The following is an 18,851-nucleotide window of genomic DNA, read 5'->3' as shown; positions in this document are numbered from 1 at the left end:
AGGCAGGTACCAGAGAGAAGTCTCGGTAGCTGATAGGACTTTCTGTTCTTGCAGAAGACCCAGCTTCCATCTCCAGGATCCACAAAGGAGCCTTAGACCACCTAACCCCAGTACCAGAAATAAGACACCGTCTTTTGTCCTCTGGAGGAATTAGGCACACAGAAGGCACACAGACATACATGCAGCCAAAACACCATACACATAAAACAACTAAAAATTTACAGACTCATAGAACGGGAAGCAGCAAGAAGAAAGAAGTAATGGAACAAACACTCTACCCATGCTTCATGACATGGAGATTCCACAGCTTCATCACTTCCTTCTCTCCTTCATTCACATCAGAAAACTCTTCAATTTGCTGAAAGAGAAAGAAAAATGCCTATTACATTTCTAAGAAGAACAGACTATCAAAGTAGATTCTTGGAACCGAATAATAGCAAACACACAACATTTCTTTTTCTTTGTTAAAGAGAGGGTCTCTCTACATAGTCCTCGCTGTCTTGGAATTGCTTTTGTAAACTAGGCTAGAATACTGAAAACTAGAGGCATTTATCACCACATGCGGCAGCATTTAATAAAACCAACTTTTACTTAAGCAGTTATGTTAGAAGGGAAGTGCTAAGTTAGAAAACAAAAACAGAAATAAAGTATCCAATACAAATAGAGATATAGAAAGTAAAATTTTCCTTATTTAAATGCTTTTTTGTTTTGTTTTGTTTTTTTGAGACAGGGTCTCTCTTGTGTAGCCTTGGCTGTCCTGCATTCATTTTAGTAGACCAGGCTGGCCTCGAACTCACAGTGACCCACTTGCCTCTGCCTCACTAGTGCTGGGATTAAAGGTGTGCGCTATCACAAAGGCTGAGATGGCTCAACAGTTAAAAGCACTTGTTGCTGTTCCAAAGAACCCATGTTTGGTGTCCAACCTATACTAGGTGGGATTAAAGGCGTGCTCCACCATGCAGAGCTTCTTAAATGACTTTTTAAATGAGTTATAAAACCTTTATGAACACTGCCAGAGAGGAGGAAATAGTGGTAATTACAGTAATGGTCTTTTCTCTCAGCCATTCTGGATCTTTTTCATCTTCACTATCTACTTCCATTTCTTGTGGTCGGAGAGGTAAGCAGGTGTCACTGTGGAAATAAAGACGATTGTGGCCACTGCTGTATGTTCTTTGCTGTTCTACTTCTCCATCTTCAGATTCAAGAAACTCCGACATGCTTGCTTTTGTTCGTTTTGGCCTAATGAAAGGAAATCAATGCTGAAACATGACAACTTGAATACATACAGGATGCTGAACATGAGCCAAGATCTATATCATCACTAATTTGTAAAGCAAAGATCACAGTAGTACCTGAGGCAGCACCCCTTATACTGTTTTGGTTTTCTTCCAGACAGGGTTTCCCTGTGTAGCCCTGGCTGTCCTGGAACTCAAGAGAACTTCCTGCCTCTGCCTCCCAGAGTGCTGGGATTAAAGATGTGTGCAACAGTACCCGTCTTGTTCCCGCCCTCCCCCAAACATATCATGAAATACGGACACAATTTGGACCCCAAAGAATCTAAAATCAAAGCCTGAGCCTAAGCCCCACATATTAAACACAGTTTCTAAGATAAAAACTTTCTGGGGGGTTGGAGGGAGCGGGGCAGAGGGAGGAAGGACATAGAAATGTATACAACGGTAGGTAAGGTGATCTCCAGGCTCCAGGCCAGTATGGCTTATACAGTAAGTTCTGAGACAGGCAAGGCTACATAGAGCAATCCTGTCTCAAAGAACAAGTAAACAAAAAACAAAAACAAAAACTGCTAAGTAGGACACACTAAGAAATGCTCAAGATGGCCAGGCATGGTAGGACACACAGTAACCCAGCACTCTTTAGAGACAGGTGGATCTCTGTGACTTTTAGGTTAGCCTGGTCTATGCAATTCCAGGACAGCCAGGGCTACGCAGTTAGGAGGCAGAGGCAGGCAGATCGCTGTGAGTTCAAGGCCAGCCTGGTCTACAAAGTGAGTCCAGGACACCTAAGGATACAGAGAAACCGTCTTGAAAAACCAGAAAGGGAAACAGACAAACACAAAACAAAAAACAAACAGAAATACCACAACAACAGCAACAAAAGAATATAACAAAATGAAACATCTTGAAGAAGCCGTAGAAATGGTTCAGTGGTTAAGTGTGCTTGCAGAGGATCTGAGATCAGTCGCCAGTGTTACATGGAGTAAATCAACACCGCCCCTATTTCTGGCTTAGAGGATCTGACATCCTCTCTGGCATCCTGGACACGTATACAGTATGCACTTATACAAAATGCCAGTTGTACTACATAGCAAAACTGTTTCAAAGATAATTAATTTTCTACATGAGAACTGTTTACTATTGGACACAATTTTTTTTTCTTTTTTTTTGGTGACAGGGTTTCTCTGTGTAGCCTTGGCTATACTGGACTAACTTTGTAGACCAGGCTGGCCTCAAACTCAGAATCATCCGCCTGCCTCTGCCTCCTGAGTGCTGGGATTAAAGGCCTGCGCCACCGTACCTGGCTCACAATATTTATTATTATTTTGGTTGTGAGTTGAGCCTTTAATGGCTGACTCATCTCTCCAGCCCAATATTTATTATGTAGATGAACTTTTGCAGGTTCCTATGTATACATGCACACAGATCTGGGTCCTCTGGAAGAGAAAGGAATTTTAACCATCCAGCCCCTACATGGTTTCTTGGGACAAAGTTTCTCTGTGTAGCCTTGGCTGTCCTATAGATCCACCTGCCTTTGCCTCCCAAGCACTAGGATTAAAGGTGTGCGACACCACTATCAAGGCCTCCCCTTTGTTATTCCATCATCAATAAAAAGTAGGCCACACAATGCCAAGCCTAACTGCCGAAATTCAATCCCTGGAACCAACATTGTGGGAGAACGTTACCCCCCCCAACCCTCTCTCTCTCTCTCTCTCTCTCTCTCTCTCTCTCTCTCTCTCTCTCTCTCTCTCTCTCTCTCTCTCTCACACACACACACACACACACACACACACACACACACACGAGATAAGCTTTCTGCCTACCTGCATACAAGAATGTGTGTGATAGGTGTTCTCTTTACTGGTCCATTTCGACTAAAAGCAAATCCAGGTTGGCGATGAATATCCTGAGGATTTCCTGCATACGAGCCATCATAACACTCATTGATAGAAACATCTATCCTAGCACCTTTTGGATGATACTATAAAAAATAAAAGAATAGGGTGTTTAGAAAAGAAAATATTAATACCTCTACTCTCTCAATTGAATTAAGAAACAGTTATGAGTTCTTAATGTTTTAAGAACTAAAAATAAGCCAAGTCTTATCAGGCTGATGGAAAGGCATGCTTGAGGACTTAAAATGTCAAAGTGCAAAATAACTGCAAATAAGACCTGGCCTCAAAAAAACAAAAACCCCTACAAAAAGCGACTTTCCTAATAGTCTAATTTATTGGTTTGCTGATTTTGGGAGGTGGGGGTTAGGGAAGTTTAATGAGACGGGTTTTCTCCATATAACCACCCTGGCTGTCTTGGAACTCACGCTGTATACCAGGCCCACCTCTGCCTCCAGTCTGCTAGGATTAAAGGTGTGCATCACCAGGCCTGGCTGGTCTGGTGATTTTCTTGAGACAGAATTTCTCTGTGTAGCCCTAACTGTCTTGGACTTGGTTTGTAGACCAGGCTGGCCTAGAACCCAGAGATCCACCTGCCTCTGCCTCCCAAGTGCAGGGATTAAAGGCGTGCACAACCACTGCCTGACTTGGCTTAGTGATTTTCTATAAACTATTTCTTTTTTTTTTTCCTTTTAAAGATTTATTTATTTATTTATTATGTATACGGTGCTGTCTTCATGTACTGCTGCTGCCAGAAGAGGGCATCAGATCACATTATAGATGGTTGTGAGCCACCATGTGGTTGCTGGGAATTGAACTCAGGACTCCAGGAAGAGCAGTCAGTGTGCTTAACCTCTGAGCCATCTCTCCAGCCCTGTAAACTATTTCTTAATCAAGAGGAAAATTCTTCTTAATTATCTTCAGTGTATATATGATATGCGCTAATTTTATTTAAAATACAATGAACTGAATTACTCACTTTAACCTCGGCAGAATTTCTACTATTTACATGCAAAATGTGACATGTATTATTGGTAAGCAAAAATTACTTACTACATAATTGAAGATAAATCTGCTGTGGCAGAGTTTTAGATGCTTGAGCAAACTATACAGCTTACGGCAGTTCAGAGTGCACCAAGGGCAGTGCAGGTCATCTCTGGCTTCAGTCTGTTGTCTTGTATTATTGTTATAAAGGAACTAAAAAACAAAGTGTCATGCTCACAACTTGCACATTTCTAAGCATTGTTTCGTTAATACCTCTATAAATAATTTAACATGAAAAATATTCGGATACAACACACAAAAAAACTATTTGAGTATTTAGGGACCAATCCGTTTGTTTACCTGATAAAATATTCTTAACTTCTGGCGATTTTCATTTGAAGTATCTTTTTCTTTTCTTGTTTGCAGCTCTGTAGTCAGTGTCTCCTTAACAGCTGAAAATACATACCTTCTTATTTGATGAAAAAACTCCCTTCTATAAAGTATCTTATCAAAATTGTTAAAGATTTACACTTGCGTTATTTGACATTTTTTCCACTCATAATGAAAAGTGTATTAGGAAATATGTGTATTAATACTTGATCAATAATAACCAGATACCAGTGTATGTTGAGGACTCATTTTTTTCTTCCAGGACAGGGTTTCTCTGGGTAGCTCTGTAGACCAACAAGGCTGGCTTTGCATTTGGAGATCCACCTGCTTCTGCCTCTGCTGGAATTAAAGGCATTCACCACCACCACCACTCATCCAGAACTCCCCTCTACTTAATTAACCCCAAATGCAAGTCACCACGAAGTTTAAGTGCTTCAAGGTCACTAGTGTTTTTGGTTTTGGCAGTGCTATGGTTGAGCCTTGGCCCTCCCACATGGCAGCCACCTGCTCTGTCTCTGTGCTGTAAACCTAGGCCTGACTGCATTGATTGATTTTTGGTGCACAAAAGCAAGCAGTCATTTCCTAATAGCTGACTTAGAAAGTAAAAGACTTTGTCTTGTTTTTGTCTTTGACTTTTTTGTCTTGTTTTCTTTTGTTTTGAGATAGGGTTTCCTCTGTGTAGCCTTGACAGTCCTGAACTCTTCTGTAGATGAGGCTGGCCTCAAACTCACAAAGATCTGCCTGCCTTTGCCTCCCAAATGCTGAGACCGATCTCTCTCCCTCTCTCTCTCTCTCTCACACACACACACACACACACAAACACACACACACACACACAGTTTATTTGTGTTGTCTTGGCTATCCTAGATTTGCTTTGTAGACTAGGCTATCCTCGAACTCTGCCTCTGCCAGGATTTCAGTGTATTTCTTTAGGCTTAATGAAAAATATTTAATCAATGTATTCATTTACTGTGTGACAAAACTAGTGACTCTACATGTAATATTCTGTCATAATGCTTTGTTTTAGTTTCTGTGTAATAATTCATCTGTTACATTAGTATTTTGAGAGCCAAGCATGGTTGGTGCATGCCTTTAATCCCAGCACTTGGGAGGAAGAGGCAGGCAGATCTCTGTTGAGTTCCAGGCCAGCCTGGTCTACAGAGCAAGTCCAGGATAGCCAAGGCTACACAGAGAAACCCTGTCCTGGTGGTGGTGGTGGTGGTGGTGGTGGGGGTGGGGTGGGGAGATTATTTTGAAATCTGGTCATTCCCTAACCCTGTCCCCCTTTTTTGGTTTTTGCTTTTTTATTTTTTGGCTTCTCTATGTAGCGTTGGCTGTCCTGGACCAGGCTGGACAACTTTCAGGATTCCGTTCTATCTTGCCACAATGTGTGATTTGAGAATCGATTCATGTTCTCAGGCTTGCATAGGAAGCAGACAAGGTCTCACTATAAGCCCTGTGAGGCCTCAAGCCTGCCTCTGTCCCAAGTCCTAAGATTAAAGCCATCTATAGCAGGTCACTTCTATCTCTCATGTAACCTGTCAGAGACAAATCTTCCCTCTTCCAACAGATACTTAAATGCTCTAAAGTAAAAAGCAGTGTTATTATGAGACAGATTTAAAATATCTTAAGTTAGGGCTCAAGACTACAGAACTCTTACCCGTTCTCTAGTTGTAGTACTGGGGATTGAACCCAGCAGGGCCTTGGACATACTAGGCTAATATTCTGTGCAACCTAATGCTTTACTTCTTTAAAATGCATTAAAAACTATTTACTTTATCTGTGGCAAATTAGTGGGAAATTGTGTTCTAAATTAACACAGGGATATTTAAAGACCCACCTAATATGGTAAACATACTACAAATCATTACTTCTGAAATGTTAAATACAAAGTGAAATTCCCAGAAACATCTGCACAAAGGTTCTAAAAAAGGGACTATTAGTACTTTATCACAGAACTTTACATTTAATAAGCAAACTCAAACCACAACTAAAAATATGGGTACTTGATAAGCCACATAGTATTTCTTAAATAATTATGTGCAACAAAAATAACAACTGAGTCACCCTAGCGCCTCAAACATTGAAGCCTCTATTTTGATAACAATGGAGTTTTACCAATAGTTTGTGCAGGTTTAACAGAACCAGGCTTATTTTCCTGGTGCAGGCTCTCTGAATTTCTAGTGGCAAGAGGCTTGGCAACAGGAGCTGTAGACTTATCGTTGGTTTCTCCTGTCCAGCGAAGAGTGAATTGCAATGTAGGTCCCTGAGAAAATGTTTCAAATGGAGGCAGCCTCTATAAACAATAAAAAATAAATAATAGCAAAGTTAGGGCTCAAGATAATGCAGGAATAGGAAATAAATTTATTATGATATGTCAAATGTGAATTTATTTAAAACCAATACTTTATAACCTGTTGGTTTTAAATTACATAAATGCACATGTACACAGTACTTCAATGCAATGCCAAAGAAAGCCAGAGGAGGGCATGAGATGCCCAACATTGGTGCTGGTAATGGAAATCAGATCCTCTAAAAGACATGTTAACCTTTCGGCCATTAAAGTAAAAAATCTAACAAGCATAGCCAAATAATATATGGAATAAGTCATCACTAGAGAAATGGAAAGCTTAGGCATTATAAAGTGGTGGCTATTTACAATAAAGCTGAATTGTCCTATGTAGAAACAATTGATACATACAGCCAGAATTTCAGGGTTTTTTTCTTTTGTATTCCCCCCGCCCCTGTAGAGTCCTGGCTGTCCTTGGACTTATTCTATAGACCATGCTATCCTTGAACTCTGAGATACAGCTGTCTCTGCCTACCTAGTACCTGGATTAATGGCAAAGAGGGGTTGGGGAGATGGCTCAGTAGTTAAGAGCACTGTCTGCTCCAGAGGTCCTGAGTTCAATCCCAGCAACAAGGTGGCTCACAAGCATGTACACTGGGATCTGATGCCCTCTTCTGGCATGCACATGAACATGCAGCTAGAGCACTCATATAAATAAAATAAAGTCTATTTTGAAAAAGGGAGGAGGGGGAAAGAGGGTCACTCAAAAGCTTGCATCACCATAGCCAATTTTATTTATTTATTTATTTGGTTTTTCAAAAGTGGGTTTCTCTGCATAGCCTTGGTGTCCTGGGCTAGCTCCAACTCAGTGATCCTCCTGCCTCTGCCTCCCTAGACTCGCTTTGTGGAGCTGGCATTACAGGTGTGCACCACCACGTCCAGCGATTTTTTTCTTTTCTTCATAATATGGTTGTGCTATCAGTTCAGGCTGACAGCCAACTCATCATCCTTCTGAGATTACGAATACTGGAACTAGGCTTGGATTTTTCAAGATGTAGTAACCAAAATTTCAAGAAAAGTCGCTCAAATTACAATTTTGCAAGGCCTGGTGTAGTAATAGGCACATCTTTTCCCAGAGGTTGGGACATAGAGACCACAGATCGGAGTTTGAGGCCAGCTCATCCATAGAACCAGTTCTAGGACAGCCAGAACTAGACAGTGAGACAATGTCTCTACTGTCTCAGAAAATTAATAAAAAGGGCTGGAGAGATGGCTCAGAGGGTAAGAGCACTGTCTGTTCTTCCAAAGGTCCTGAGTTCAATTCCCAGCAACCACATGGTGGTTCATAACCATCTATAATGAACTCTAGTACCTTCTCTGGCCTGATGTTTCACATGCAGCCCAAATACTGTATAAATAATAAATAAAAAGGAAATTAAGCCAGGCGTGGTGGTGCACACCTTTAATCCCCGTACTCAGGAGGAAGGGGCAGGCCTAGCCTGGTCTACAAAGAGGGTTCCAGGACAGCCAGAGATTTTACAGAAGACCTGTCTTGAAGCTCCGCCCAAACAAAACAAAAAACTCAAAAACCCCAATACCAAAAAACCAACAACAACTACAAAAAACCCAACAAAAAGGGCAGCGGGTTGGGGGGGTGGGGGTGGGGGGTTAGGATGGGGGCACACGCCTTTAATCCCATTGCATGGGAGGCATAGGCCAGCCTGTTCTACAAAGCAAATTTAGGACAGCCAAGGCTACACAGAGAAACCCTATCTCAGAAAAAAATAAATAAATAAAATAAATAAAAAGAAAATTAAGGGGGAAAAAACTACAACAAAGCAAAACTGGCAATACAAAGTATCCAGCCAGCAACTATTATCTAAAGCGACCAATTCTACCAGCACAGCAAATTAACAAGTAGCCATTTTTTTCCTTGACTACACTCAGCTACCCTGACATGCTTGCTTGTGTGCGCATCTTTGGTTTGGAGACATTAAATTAGCTCAGGTCAGACAACTCTATTGTGCCTCTTCATGGGCCTTCATTCACATTTAGCCATTTGCTTCAATCTCACACCTATCATCCTTCAATAATTTATCAGTTAGAGTGATTATCTCATATTTATATAGATTAACTCTAATCTCATTTTGTTGTATTAAACTTTTCTACGCCCCCTCTAGATCCCAAATAAGACAGAGATATAAGCTTTAAGTACCCTATACTACACTGGCAGATATTGATCTATTTAACCCGTATAAGCTAGCATGGCCGCTCTTCCAGTCACATGCCCTGGTAGCAGTCCTCTAGTCTCGCCCTGGATACCTCTGCTCCATCCTTGTCCTTCTACACAGCCTGGCAACCTTCTCCTCTACACTTCTCCCTTTCCTGCGCCCCTTACACCTGGGACCTCTCACTGGGAACAAAGAAGTCCCTCCTATGTTCCAGCTCTTCTGTCCCTTCATAGGCTCTTCAATTTATTAACCAACCACAAATAATTGGGGAGTAAATTTAACATAACATTGAAACAGGAGATTGCTCATCAGCAATGACAACACCAGAAACCTGCAGGGAGTCAGCTCACTGCCCATTCAACAATTAACAATCGAATATACTGCTGGCGCAAGGGCACCCCAGTGTAGGGTAACCCCAGCACTCAAGGAGGCACCGATAGGTGTGTCTCTGTTCACGGCCAGCCTGGTCTATAAAGTGAGTCCAGGATAGGAAGGCTACACAGAGAAACAAACCAATCAACTATACAAAGATATACCTTGATACAATGTGAATGAATGTCACCTCTGTGTCACTTTGATTGTTTTACATATTGCCAATGACGGTATTTATGTAACTTGATGCATAATAAGTTTAAAAAGAAACCTATTAAGTTTTTCATAAAATTATATTAATGCAGGGCTGTTGTTCATCATGCCTTTAATCCCAGCACTTGGGAAGCAGAGGCAAGCAGGGGATATCCCCAAGTTCAAGCCTAGCCTGATCTACAGAGTTCTAGGACTGCTAAATTCACAGAAAGGAAACCAAACAAACCAAAACAAAAACACACACACCAAACCAAAGCCCCTTCTAATCCTGAAGTATGGTTACTTTTACACCTACAATTTATTTTATTTTACTTTATACTTTCTTCCATTGCTTTGTCCTTCCTCCTTTCCTCTCCAAGGAAAAGAACAGTTCCTTCTGCTACAGTATCATAGCTGCTTCCCCTGATTGTTGTTCTTAGAGACTTGGGTTGTTTTTTAATGGGCTGGGGGGACTGCTCAGAGGTTAAGAGCACTGACTGCTCTTCCAATGGTTCTTCTTCTTCCTTTTTTTTTCCTGAAACAGGGTGTCTCTGTGTTGCCTTGGCTGTCCTGGACTCCCTTTGTAGACCAGGCTGGCCTCGAACTCACAGCGATCCGCCTGCCTCTGCCTCCCGAGTGCTGGGATTAAAAGTGTGCACCACCATGGGCTGCCCTTAATGAAGTACTCTTCCTCATATAGATCTGTCCTATCACAGTCACTATAAGCTCAATTCCAAATATCCAGGATTGTGCCTTCATGAGGAAGATTTGTGGTGGTGGACTGTAGCATGTGCTTTCAGGCTACCCTTGAACATATAATCCTTCTGTTTTCCATTGTGCTAGGATTAAAGGTCTGCAATACCTTTGGTTTTTGGAGACAAGGTCTCTCTGTGTCACCCTGGCTGTCCTGGATTCACTTTATAGACCAGGCTGCCCTCGAACTCACTGTGATCCCCCTGCTTCTGCCTCCCTAGTGCTGTGATTAAAGGCATGCAACACCACACCTGGCTTCTATTTTTAAACTTATGATATTGTCTAGAAAGTTCTAATTCTTTCTTTAGTACATTTACATACCAAAAATTTTTTCTTTCTTTCTTTCTTTTTTCTTTTGGTTTTTCCAGACAGGGTCTCTCTGTGTAGCCTTGGCTGTCCTGGACTCACTTTGTAGACCGGGCTGGCCTCGAACTCACAGCGATCTGCCCACCTCTGCCTCCCGAGTGCTGGGATTAAAGGCGTGCGCCACCACGCCCGGCTCCAAAAATTTTTTCAAAAAAACAAAAAATAAAAAAACAATCCTTGAGACATTGCCTGTTGTGCTTGTTATGATCTATTTAGGACGAGATGACACTGCTTTTTTTGTTTTGTTTTGTTTTTCGAGACAGGGTCTCTCTTTGTTAGCCTTGGCTGTCCTGGACTCACTTTGTAGACCAGGATGGCCCCGAACTCACTGTGCTCTGCCTGCCTTTGCCTCCCGAGTGCTGGGATTATAGGCGTGTGCCACCACGCCCGACTTCTATTTTTAAACTTATGATATTGTCTAGAAAGTTCTAATTCTTTCTTTAGTACATTTACATACTAAAAAATTTTTCAAAAAACCAAAAAATAAAAAACGATCCTTGAGACATTGCTTGTTATGATCTATTTAGGACGAGATGACACTGTTATCAAGTTACTTAGATATGATTTATCTGATTTTTGCAGGCTCTTAATAAAAATGTTATTAGTCATTACATATTACTTGCTGTTATTATGAATGTAATTTAAAATAGTACATGGTATTTTCTAAGTACTGAACAGCAGGCAAATAAGCATATTTAATTATTGAAAGATATTTCATAACCTTTCAATTCCAGGTCTCATTTTACAGAAGAAACAAGGCAAATGAGTTAAATTGTCAAATGCCACAAAGCTAACAGCAGAAACGTAAATCAGACAGCCAGGTGCTGTCATCTATTACATTTTCTGACATGGTGATACTTTTTCCTAATATTAAAATCAAAGGACCCAAGCCGGGCATGGTGGCACACGTCTTTAATCCCAGCACTCGGGAGGCAGAAGCAGGCAGATCACTGTGAGTTCGAGGCCAGCCTGGTCTTCAAAGTGAGTCCAGGACAGCCAAGGCTACACAGAGAAACAAAAAAAACAAAAAATATGTGTTAAATGTAGTGGTCCATGACTTTAATCTCAACATTTGGGAAGCAGAGGGATCTTTGTGCCAGAGCTTTATAATAACACCCTATCTCACAAGTTAAAAGATTTGTTTATTTATTATTTATACAGTATTCTGCCCACATGTGTGCCTGTGCCCCAGAAGAGGGCACCAAATCTCAGTACAGATGGTTGTGGCCCACCGTGTGGTTGCTAGGAATTGAATTCAGGACCTTTGGAAGAGCCATCTCTCCAGCCCCACAAGTTAAATTATTTAATGTTAAAATAAAACAAACCAAAAAAGAATCCTTAATTCAAAGACAAATGCATATGGGGAAGAAAACATCAATCAAAATAAGAGTTGACATCCTGAGGTTCTGAGGCACGCCTTTAATCCCGGCAGAGGCAGGTGGGTCGCTGTGACTTCCAGGCCACCCTGGTTTACAAAATTAAACTCAGGACAGGCAAGAAACCCTGTCTCCAAAAACCAACAACAACAACAACAGTTGACAACTATAATATCGTCAACCTCTAAGCCATTCATACCTTCCCATCAAGAATAGTCTCCCAGGTTGCTCTTTTCTTACTTATTGGACAGTCTTCCATTTCCTGCATGGCTACTTCATATTCACCATCTAAGAGCTGTAAGCGCCTGTTAGACAAACATAGACTTTATAAAGTCACCTGTGTATTATAAGGATACAAAGTCTACATCCCAGACTTACACTACTAAGAATTAAATTGGTATACTAAGCTTACAGGAGGATTTTAAATTATCTACATTCCAAGACAAAATGAAACAAGCCATATATACAGAATTTTATAAATGTAGCTATATAGACATAACTTCAAACTTTTGAAATGTTAATAGGCCTCTCTCAAAACCAAGTTTATTTTATACATTAAGCATAACTGGCTGAGCAGATTTCATACTTTTGTAATTAGGAGAAAACAGTGTTACAGCTCTTTCCTTAGGGAATCATTACAAAATATGCACATTAGTGCTTGAACCACACAATCTTTACTTTCTGTTTGTTTTTTTGTTTTTTGTTTTCCTTTGAGACAGGGTTTCTCTGTGTAGCCTTGGCTGTCCTGGACTTGCTTTGTAGACCAGGCTGGCCTTGAACTCACAGTGATCCACCTGCCTCTGCCTCCCGAGTGCTGGGATTAAAGGAGTGTACCACCACGCCCGACTAAATGACAAACCTGTGAATTAGATAGATAAAGGAACCTGGCACATACAGGTGCTCAGTGAAGAATGAATTATCTGGCCTGGCCTTTGATCCCAGCACTCAAGGAGGCAGAGGCAGGTGGACCTCCATGAGTTTGAGGCTGTCCTGGTCTACAAAATGAGTCCAGGACAGTTAAGGATACACATTGAAACCCTTTCTTGAAAAACCAAAAGAAAAAAAGAAGAGAAAGTAAGTTAGTTGAAGGTCTGCATAAAATACTAAACTCCCCTAACTTCAACATTAGGGACCATCAGAAAGGGAAAACACCTAGAAACATGATAACAAAACAGAAATTCCTATCTATTCTTTGTTAGAAGAAACACTAATATCTGAAAAGGTCACTGCAGAACTAAAAAACAAAGCTATATATAAATTTTCTTTAAAATTTATTATAGCCTTTGTTGTTCTAGCAAACAATCAGATTTTATGCTGTCATTATAATAAGCACAGGCTGGGACTAACCTGAGGCCTATTTCATGTTCCTGAGGCTGTAGTCCATAGAGCTGCATTATAGTTAGGTTTCAGCAACCCTCCTGTTTTAGCTTTTACAATTGAGATTACAGGCATGTGATACCACATCTGTGCATCATAGTTTAATTCTGGTTATGGCACCTTTATTCTCTGAACGTTTTTACCTTAGCTCAGTATTTCCTCTACATGATTTTCACATTTGGGTTATTCTTTCAGAAGACCTCAATGTGAGATTACAAGAAAACATTTGCTACATCTAAACTAAAAATTGTGGTTCAAAGAGGCTGGAGAGATGGCTCATTGGTTAAGAGCACTGTCTGCTCTAACCCCCACCTCAACTCCCACCCTGTACACACAAAATAAGTCAACATTAGGAGGAAAAGAGTCTGGAGCGAAGGCTCAGCTGTCAAGAAGACTAGCTGATGGGGGCTGGAGAGATGGCTCAGAGGTTAAGGTCACTGCCTGTTCTAAGAGGGGTCCTGAGTTCAATTCCCAGCAACCACATGGTGGCTCACAACCATCTCTAATGAGATCTTATGCCCTCTTCTGTGATGCAGACCCACGTGTGGGTAGAATACTGTATACATAATAAGTACATCTTTTAAGAAAAAAAGTGGCTGAGCGGTGGTGGCGCACGCCTTTAATCCCAGCACTTGGGAGGCAGAGGCAGGCGGATCGCTGTGAGTTCGAAGCCAGCCTGGTCTACAAAGTGAGTCTAGGCCAGCCAAGGCTACACAGAGAGACCCTGTCTCGGAAAAAAAAAAGAAAAGAAAAGAAAAGAAAAAAGAAAAAAGAAAAAAAAAAGAAAAGAAAAAATGTAAGCCGGGCAGTGATGGCACACACCTTTAATCCCAGCTCAATAGTATGATTTCTGGGCCAGGCATAGTGGCACACACTTAATTCCAGCACTCAGGAGACAATGGCAGGTGGACTGCTGTGAGTTTGAGGTCAGCATGGTCTACAGAGCGACTCCAGGACAGCCAAGAGTATGATTTCTTGGGGACTGGAGTGATGGCTTAGCAGTTACAAGCACTGTCTACTCTTCTAGAGGACCTGAATTCAATTCCCAGCAACCATGCAGGGGCTCACAATCATCTATAATGTGATCTGATGCCCTCTTGTGGCATTCAGGTAATACATGCAGCTAGAACACTAATATGTAAAATAAATATACACACCTTTTTTTTTTAAAAGTATGATTTCTTTACTAAAAGCAAACCAAGACTCCTCAAAGAATAGGCAATCTCAGAATCAGAAAAGTTAGGAAAAGGATATTTTAAAGCTTGAATAAAGAAAACAGAGAAAAAAAAAAAAGGACATCCTGAAATCTGGTTTAAAAGGCTCCTTATAGCCATACTTAAGATATTTAATTTCAGCAGTAAAGTAAGTAACATGAGCAGATGAAAACAAACTCACTAGAAATAATCTGCTAGTTCATAATCCATAAAAGAAAAAGAAAAAAGGGGGTCTGGAGAGATGGCTCAGACATGGCACTGTCTGCTCTTCCAGAGGTCCTGAATTCGACTCCCAGATAACACATGGTGGCTCCTAACCATCTAGAATGAGATCTGGTGCCCTCTTCTGGCCTGCAGGCAGAACACTGTATACATACTAAATAAATCTTAAAATGAAACACACCAATAAGCAAACAAAGTAAAATGCTACAAGTCAAGGTAACGGGTGTGTGGCTATTGCACAAGTATTACTTTTTTTTTTTTAAGGTTTATTTATTATGTATACAGTGTTCTGCCTCATGTACACCTGCAGGCCAGACGATACCAGATCTCACAGATGGTTGTGAGCCACCATGTGGTTGCTGGGAATTGAACTCAGGACCTCTGGAAGAGCAGCCAGTGCTCTTAACCTCTGAGCCATCTCTCCAGCCCCCACAAGTATTATTCTTTGGTCTTCTCGACTAATTTAGAATTTTTCAAAGTTCAAGAATTCACCTACTTAGCATTTTTCTTCACTAAAACAAAAACAGCAGTCTATTTCATAAAAAGAATATATTAACAAAGAAAAACAAAAGATGACTTAAAATAAAAATTAGCTGGGCGCACACCTTTAATCCCAGCAGAGACAAGCAGATCTCTGAATTCTAGACCAGCCTGGTCCTAAACAGAGCTCCAACACAGCCAGGAGCACACAAAAAAACCATCTTGAAACTAAAAGATACATGTACACTAACATGTACGGTACAAAGAGGAAAACACAATACGCTCCTAGCTGCACTGAACACGTGTCAGTATCTGTGAAGCCCACTACAGACACCTCAGCCCATTTCACCCACCACTAAACCTCATCGCTGTTTGTTTTGTTTTGTTTTTAGAGAAAGGGTTTCTCTGCATAGCAGCGCTGGGCTAGCTTTGTAGACCAGGCTGGCCTCAACTGGCTTCCTTAGCTTTAGTTACTATCCCGAGATTTGTCTAGGACTAATTTATTCAGGCCTCGGTTAAACCACTATTGCCTAATTTCCCCCCAGCACTTACAATGATTTGTTTAGAGTTTAGTTTAGCCTCCATGAAGGTTAAGCAGCAGGAAGACAGGGCTTTTGTGCCTCCCCACTCTTTTAGAAGTGTTTGTCAATGAGCAGACACTCAGAAAATACTTCTCAAATAAACAATTTTAACTGAGCCACTCCAAGTTCGTCATCTGTGCTTACTGCTCTCTATATGATAAAGAGAAAAATTCAGTATTTGCAAATTTATTTTTCTATTCATTAGAAGAAAACAAACACAAGCAATATCACCATGACTGCTTCAAAACGTAAGCATTTGTAGCACACTACTGATTTTCCCATCAATATTACCTGTTTTTGTCAAACACTGTCATTTGTGCAACAAATGTCTTTTCCCCATCTTCACGATTTCGTTTTCTTCTGGCTGGAAGTTCTTCACTGACATCTGAATTAAATACATTTTTTTGAAAAACAATTACTTTAAAAAAGTCATCTGTAAAACAAGGTCCCTTTTAATGTTGTAAGGTAAAATGTGCTACATTTATCCCAAAAAGGTATAAATTACCATAATTTTGTTTTACTGGATTATTTTTGTCTTGATTTTCCAGATGTGGTTTCTCTGTATGGCCCTGGAACTCACTCTCCAGACCAGACTGGCCTCAAACTCAGAAATCAATCTGCCTCTGCCTCCTGAGTGCTGGGATTAAAGGCAGGTACTGCCACTGTCTGGCTTTACAATAACACCTTAATATTTACACCTTGTTTCAACTTTGGATTATTTGTTTTCGTTTCTTTTGGTTTTTCCAGTGTTTCTCTGTGTATAACCATGGCTGTACACCAGGCTAGCCTAGAACTCAAACATCTCCCTGCTCCCATCTCCTGAGTGCTAGGGTTACAGGTATGTGTCTCCATGCCTGGCCAAGGATTTATCTTTTAAAGAGATTTGTTTTCCACTTTATAGGCATGAATGTTTTCGCCTGCATTTATCTTTGTACACCATGTGCACAGACCACCCACAACACCCATAAGATCCTTTAGAACTGGAATTACAGACAACAATTAACTGTCATAAGGATGATAGGAACCAAAGAGTACTAAGTCTTTTTTCAAAAGTGTCTGTTAGGCTTGGCTGTCCTGGACTTTCTGTTTTAGACCAGGCTGGCCTCAAACTCACAACAATCTGCCTGCCTCTGCCACCAAGTGCTGGGATTAAAGGTGGTCGCCACCACGCCCAGATGAGTAACATGTAACCAGAGCCATCTCTCTAGCTCCTTGTAAAAAACTTTCAACCAACACCTCACATGCACCTCTATTATACAACTGCTCATTTCTTTTTTTTGTTTTGTTTTTGTTTTTGTTTTGTTTTTGTTTTTCGAGACAGGGTCTCTCTGTAGCCTTGGCTGTCCTGGACTCACTTTGTCGACCAGGCTGGCCTCGAACTCACAGTGATCCGCCCGCCTCTGCCTCCCGAGTGCTGGGATTAAAGGCATGCGCCACCACGCCCGGCTACACAACTGCTCATTTCAATGCAGTTATTTATTTCTTATCTCTCTTCTAAATTAAGTTGTAAGCCTGAGAATAGCCTTGCTTGTTTAATTATCTTTGTGTTGCCAGCACCTATATAGCAATGGAATGATTACCTTGAGGATGAATTCATGTCTGCTGGAAGAATAAAGGAATGGATTCAGGTATTGCTATGTGATATATATTATACTGCTCACATTCAAGATAGTACAATGGCATGCACCTGTAGTCCTAGCACTTTGAAAGCTGAGCTAAAAGGATCCTATCAGTCTAGTTTGAGACCAGCCATGGTGAGATCATGTATCAAATCAGAACGGAATTAAGTAAGAAAGTCAGAGAGTCCAGGACAGCCAAGAGAAACCAAAACCAAAACCAACAACAATAACAACAACAAAAAAGCAAAGTAAGACAGTAAGATAAAGAGAGCAATAAGAAGGGAAAGGCAGGTTGGGAAGTAAGGAGGGGAAGGAAGAAATGAAGACAGGCAGATAGATAGGAAGGCAAAAGGGTCATGTTTAACCAATGTTGTGAACAGACACCCAGCATGAGGAAGGCCTTAGGTCAATCTCCAGCACAATGAAACAACAGAATAACAGTATGGAAAGACTGTTTGGAAAGGAGCATGGTCTTACGGGTTGTTTTTACTTATTTTCTTTCTTTTCTTTGAGAAAGGGTCTTCTTACATCATGTAGGCCAGGCTAGCTTCAAATTCATGTTCTACTGACCTGGGCTTCTGAGCACTGGATTACAGGAACAAACTACCATCCCAGCAGAAAGCCAAGGCTTAAAAAAACATAAATTAAAACAAAAACAAGCCGGGCATGGTGATGCGCACCTTTAATCTCGGCTCTTGGGAAGCAGAGGCAGGAGGATCTCTGCGTTCCAGCCCAGCCTGGTCTACAAAGCAAGTGCCGGATAGCCAGGACTACAAGAGAAACCCTGTCTTGAAGAAAAACAAAACCACCAAACAAAGAAACAAAACCAACCAAACAAAAACAAACCTTAAACACAATTCTGAGATGAACAAATACTAATTCATGTATTTTTACTGAGCACTTTAATCTCCAATAATAAAATATAGTGAAATTATTACAGAAATAAAATTACCAATATTTTCATTGGTTTCTCCATTAATCATTCCATTAAATTCTCTTCTTCCTGGACGAGTTACTCTAAACAGTAATGAGTAAGACTTCACCATATGGCTGTTACTAGGTTCAAATTCATTACTGGAAACTGCCAGGGATGGGAAATTTCCTGGTTTTGTTTGATTGAGGTCAGGATTCAAAGGCACCTGCTTTTTACCAGTAGGAACTTGCCTTATTGGACAACTTACATCCTGCAAAGTAAAGATTCATGAATTATATTTATAGTTATGCAATAATAAATCATACTTAAAACTTAAAATCACAGCTATAGAAACATGGTATAAGCC

General features: G+C 40.8%; 1 protein-coding gene across 1 annotated transcript in view; it reads right to left on the bottom strand.

Moving 5' to 3' along the window:
* Positions 1–18,851, bottom strand: part of SUZ12 (SUZ12 polycomb repressive complex 2 subunit) — a 41,216-nt gene that overhangs the window by 4,462 nt on the left and 17,903 nt on the right. The window contains exons 7-15 of the mRNA XM_084750420.1: positions 18,524–18,755; positions 16,244–16,337; positions 12,278–12,383; positions 6,617–6,794; positions 4,469–4,560; positions 4,178–4,321; positions 3,056–3,213; positions 1,041–1,239; positions 279–358 (exon numbers count right to left, since the gene is read on the bottom strand). Coding sequence (XP_084606546.1) covers positions 279–358; positions 1,041–1,239; positions 3,056–3,213; positions 4,178–4,321; positions 4,469–4,560; positions 6,617–6,794; positions 12,278–12,383; positions 16,244–16,337; positions 18,524–18,755 — 1,283 coding nt within the window. The remainder of the gene's footprint in view (positions 1–278; positions 359–1,040; positions 1,240–3,055; positions 3,214–4,177; positions 4,322–4,468; positions 4,561–6,616; positions 6,795–12,277; positions 12,384–16,243; positions 16,338–18,523; positions 18,756–18,851) is intronic.

The sequence above is a fragment of the Acomys minous genome (genome assembly GCF_964271855.1).
Source record: "Acomys minous genome assembly, chromosome: 12".
In the NCBI taxonomy this organism is placed as follows: Eukaryota; Metazoa; Chordata; class Mammalia; order Rodentia; family Muridae; genus Acomys; species Acomys minous.
The sequence above is the reverse complement of the archived record's forward strand: the minus strand, read 5'-3'. Positions and strand labels throughout refer to the sequence as shown.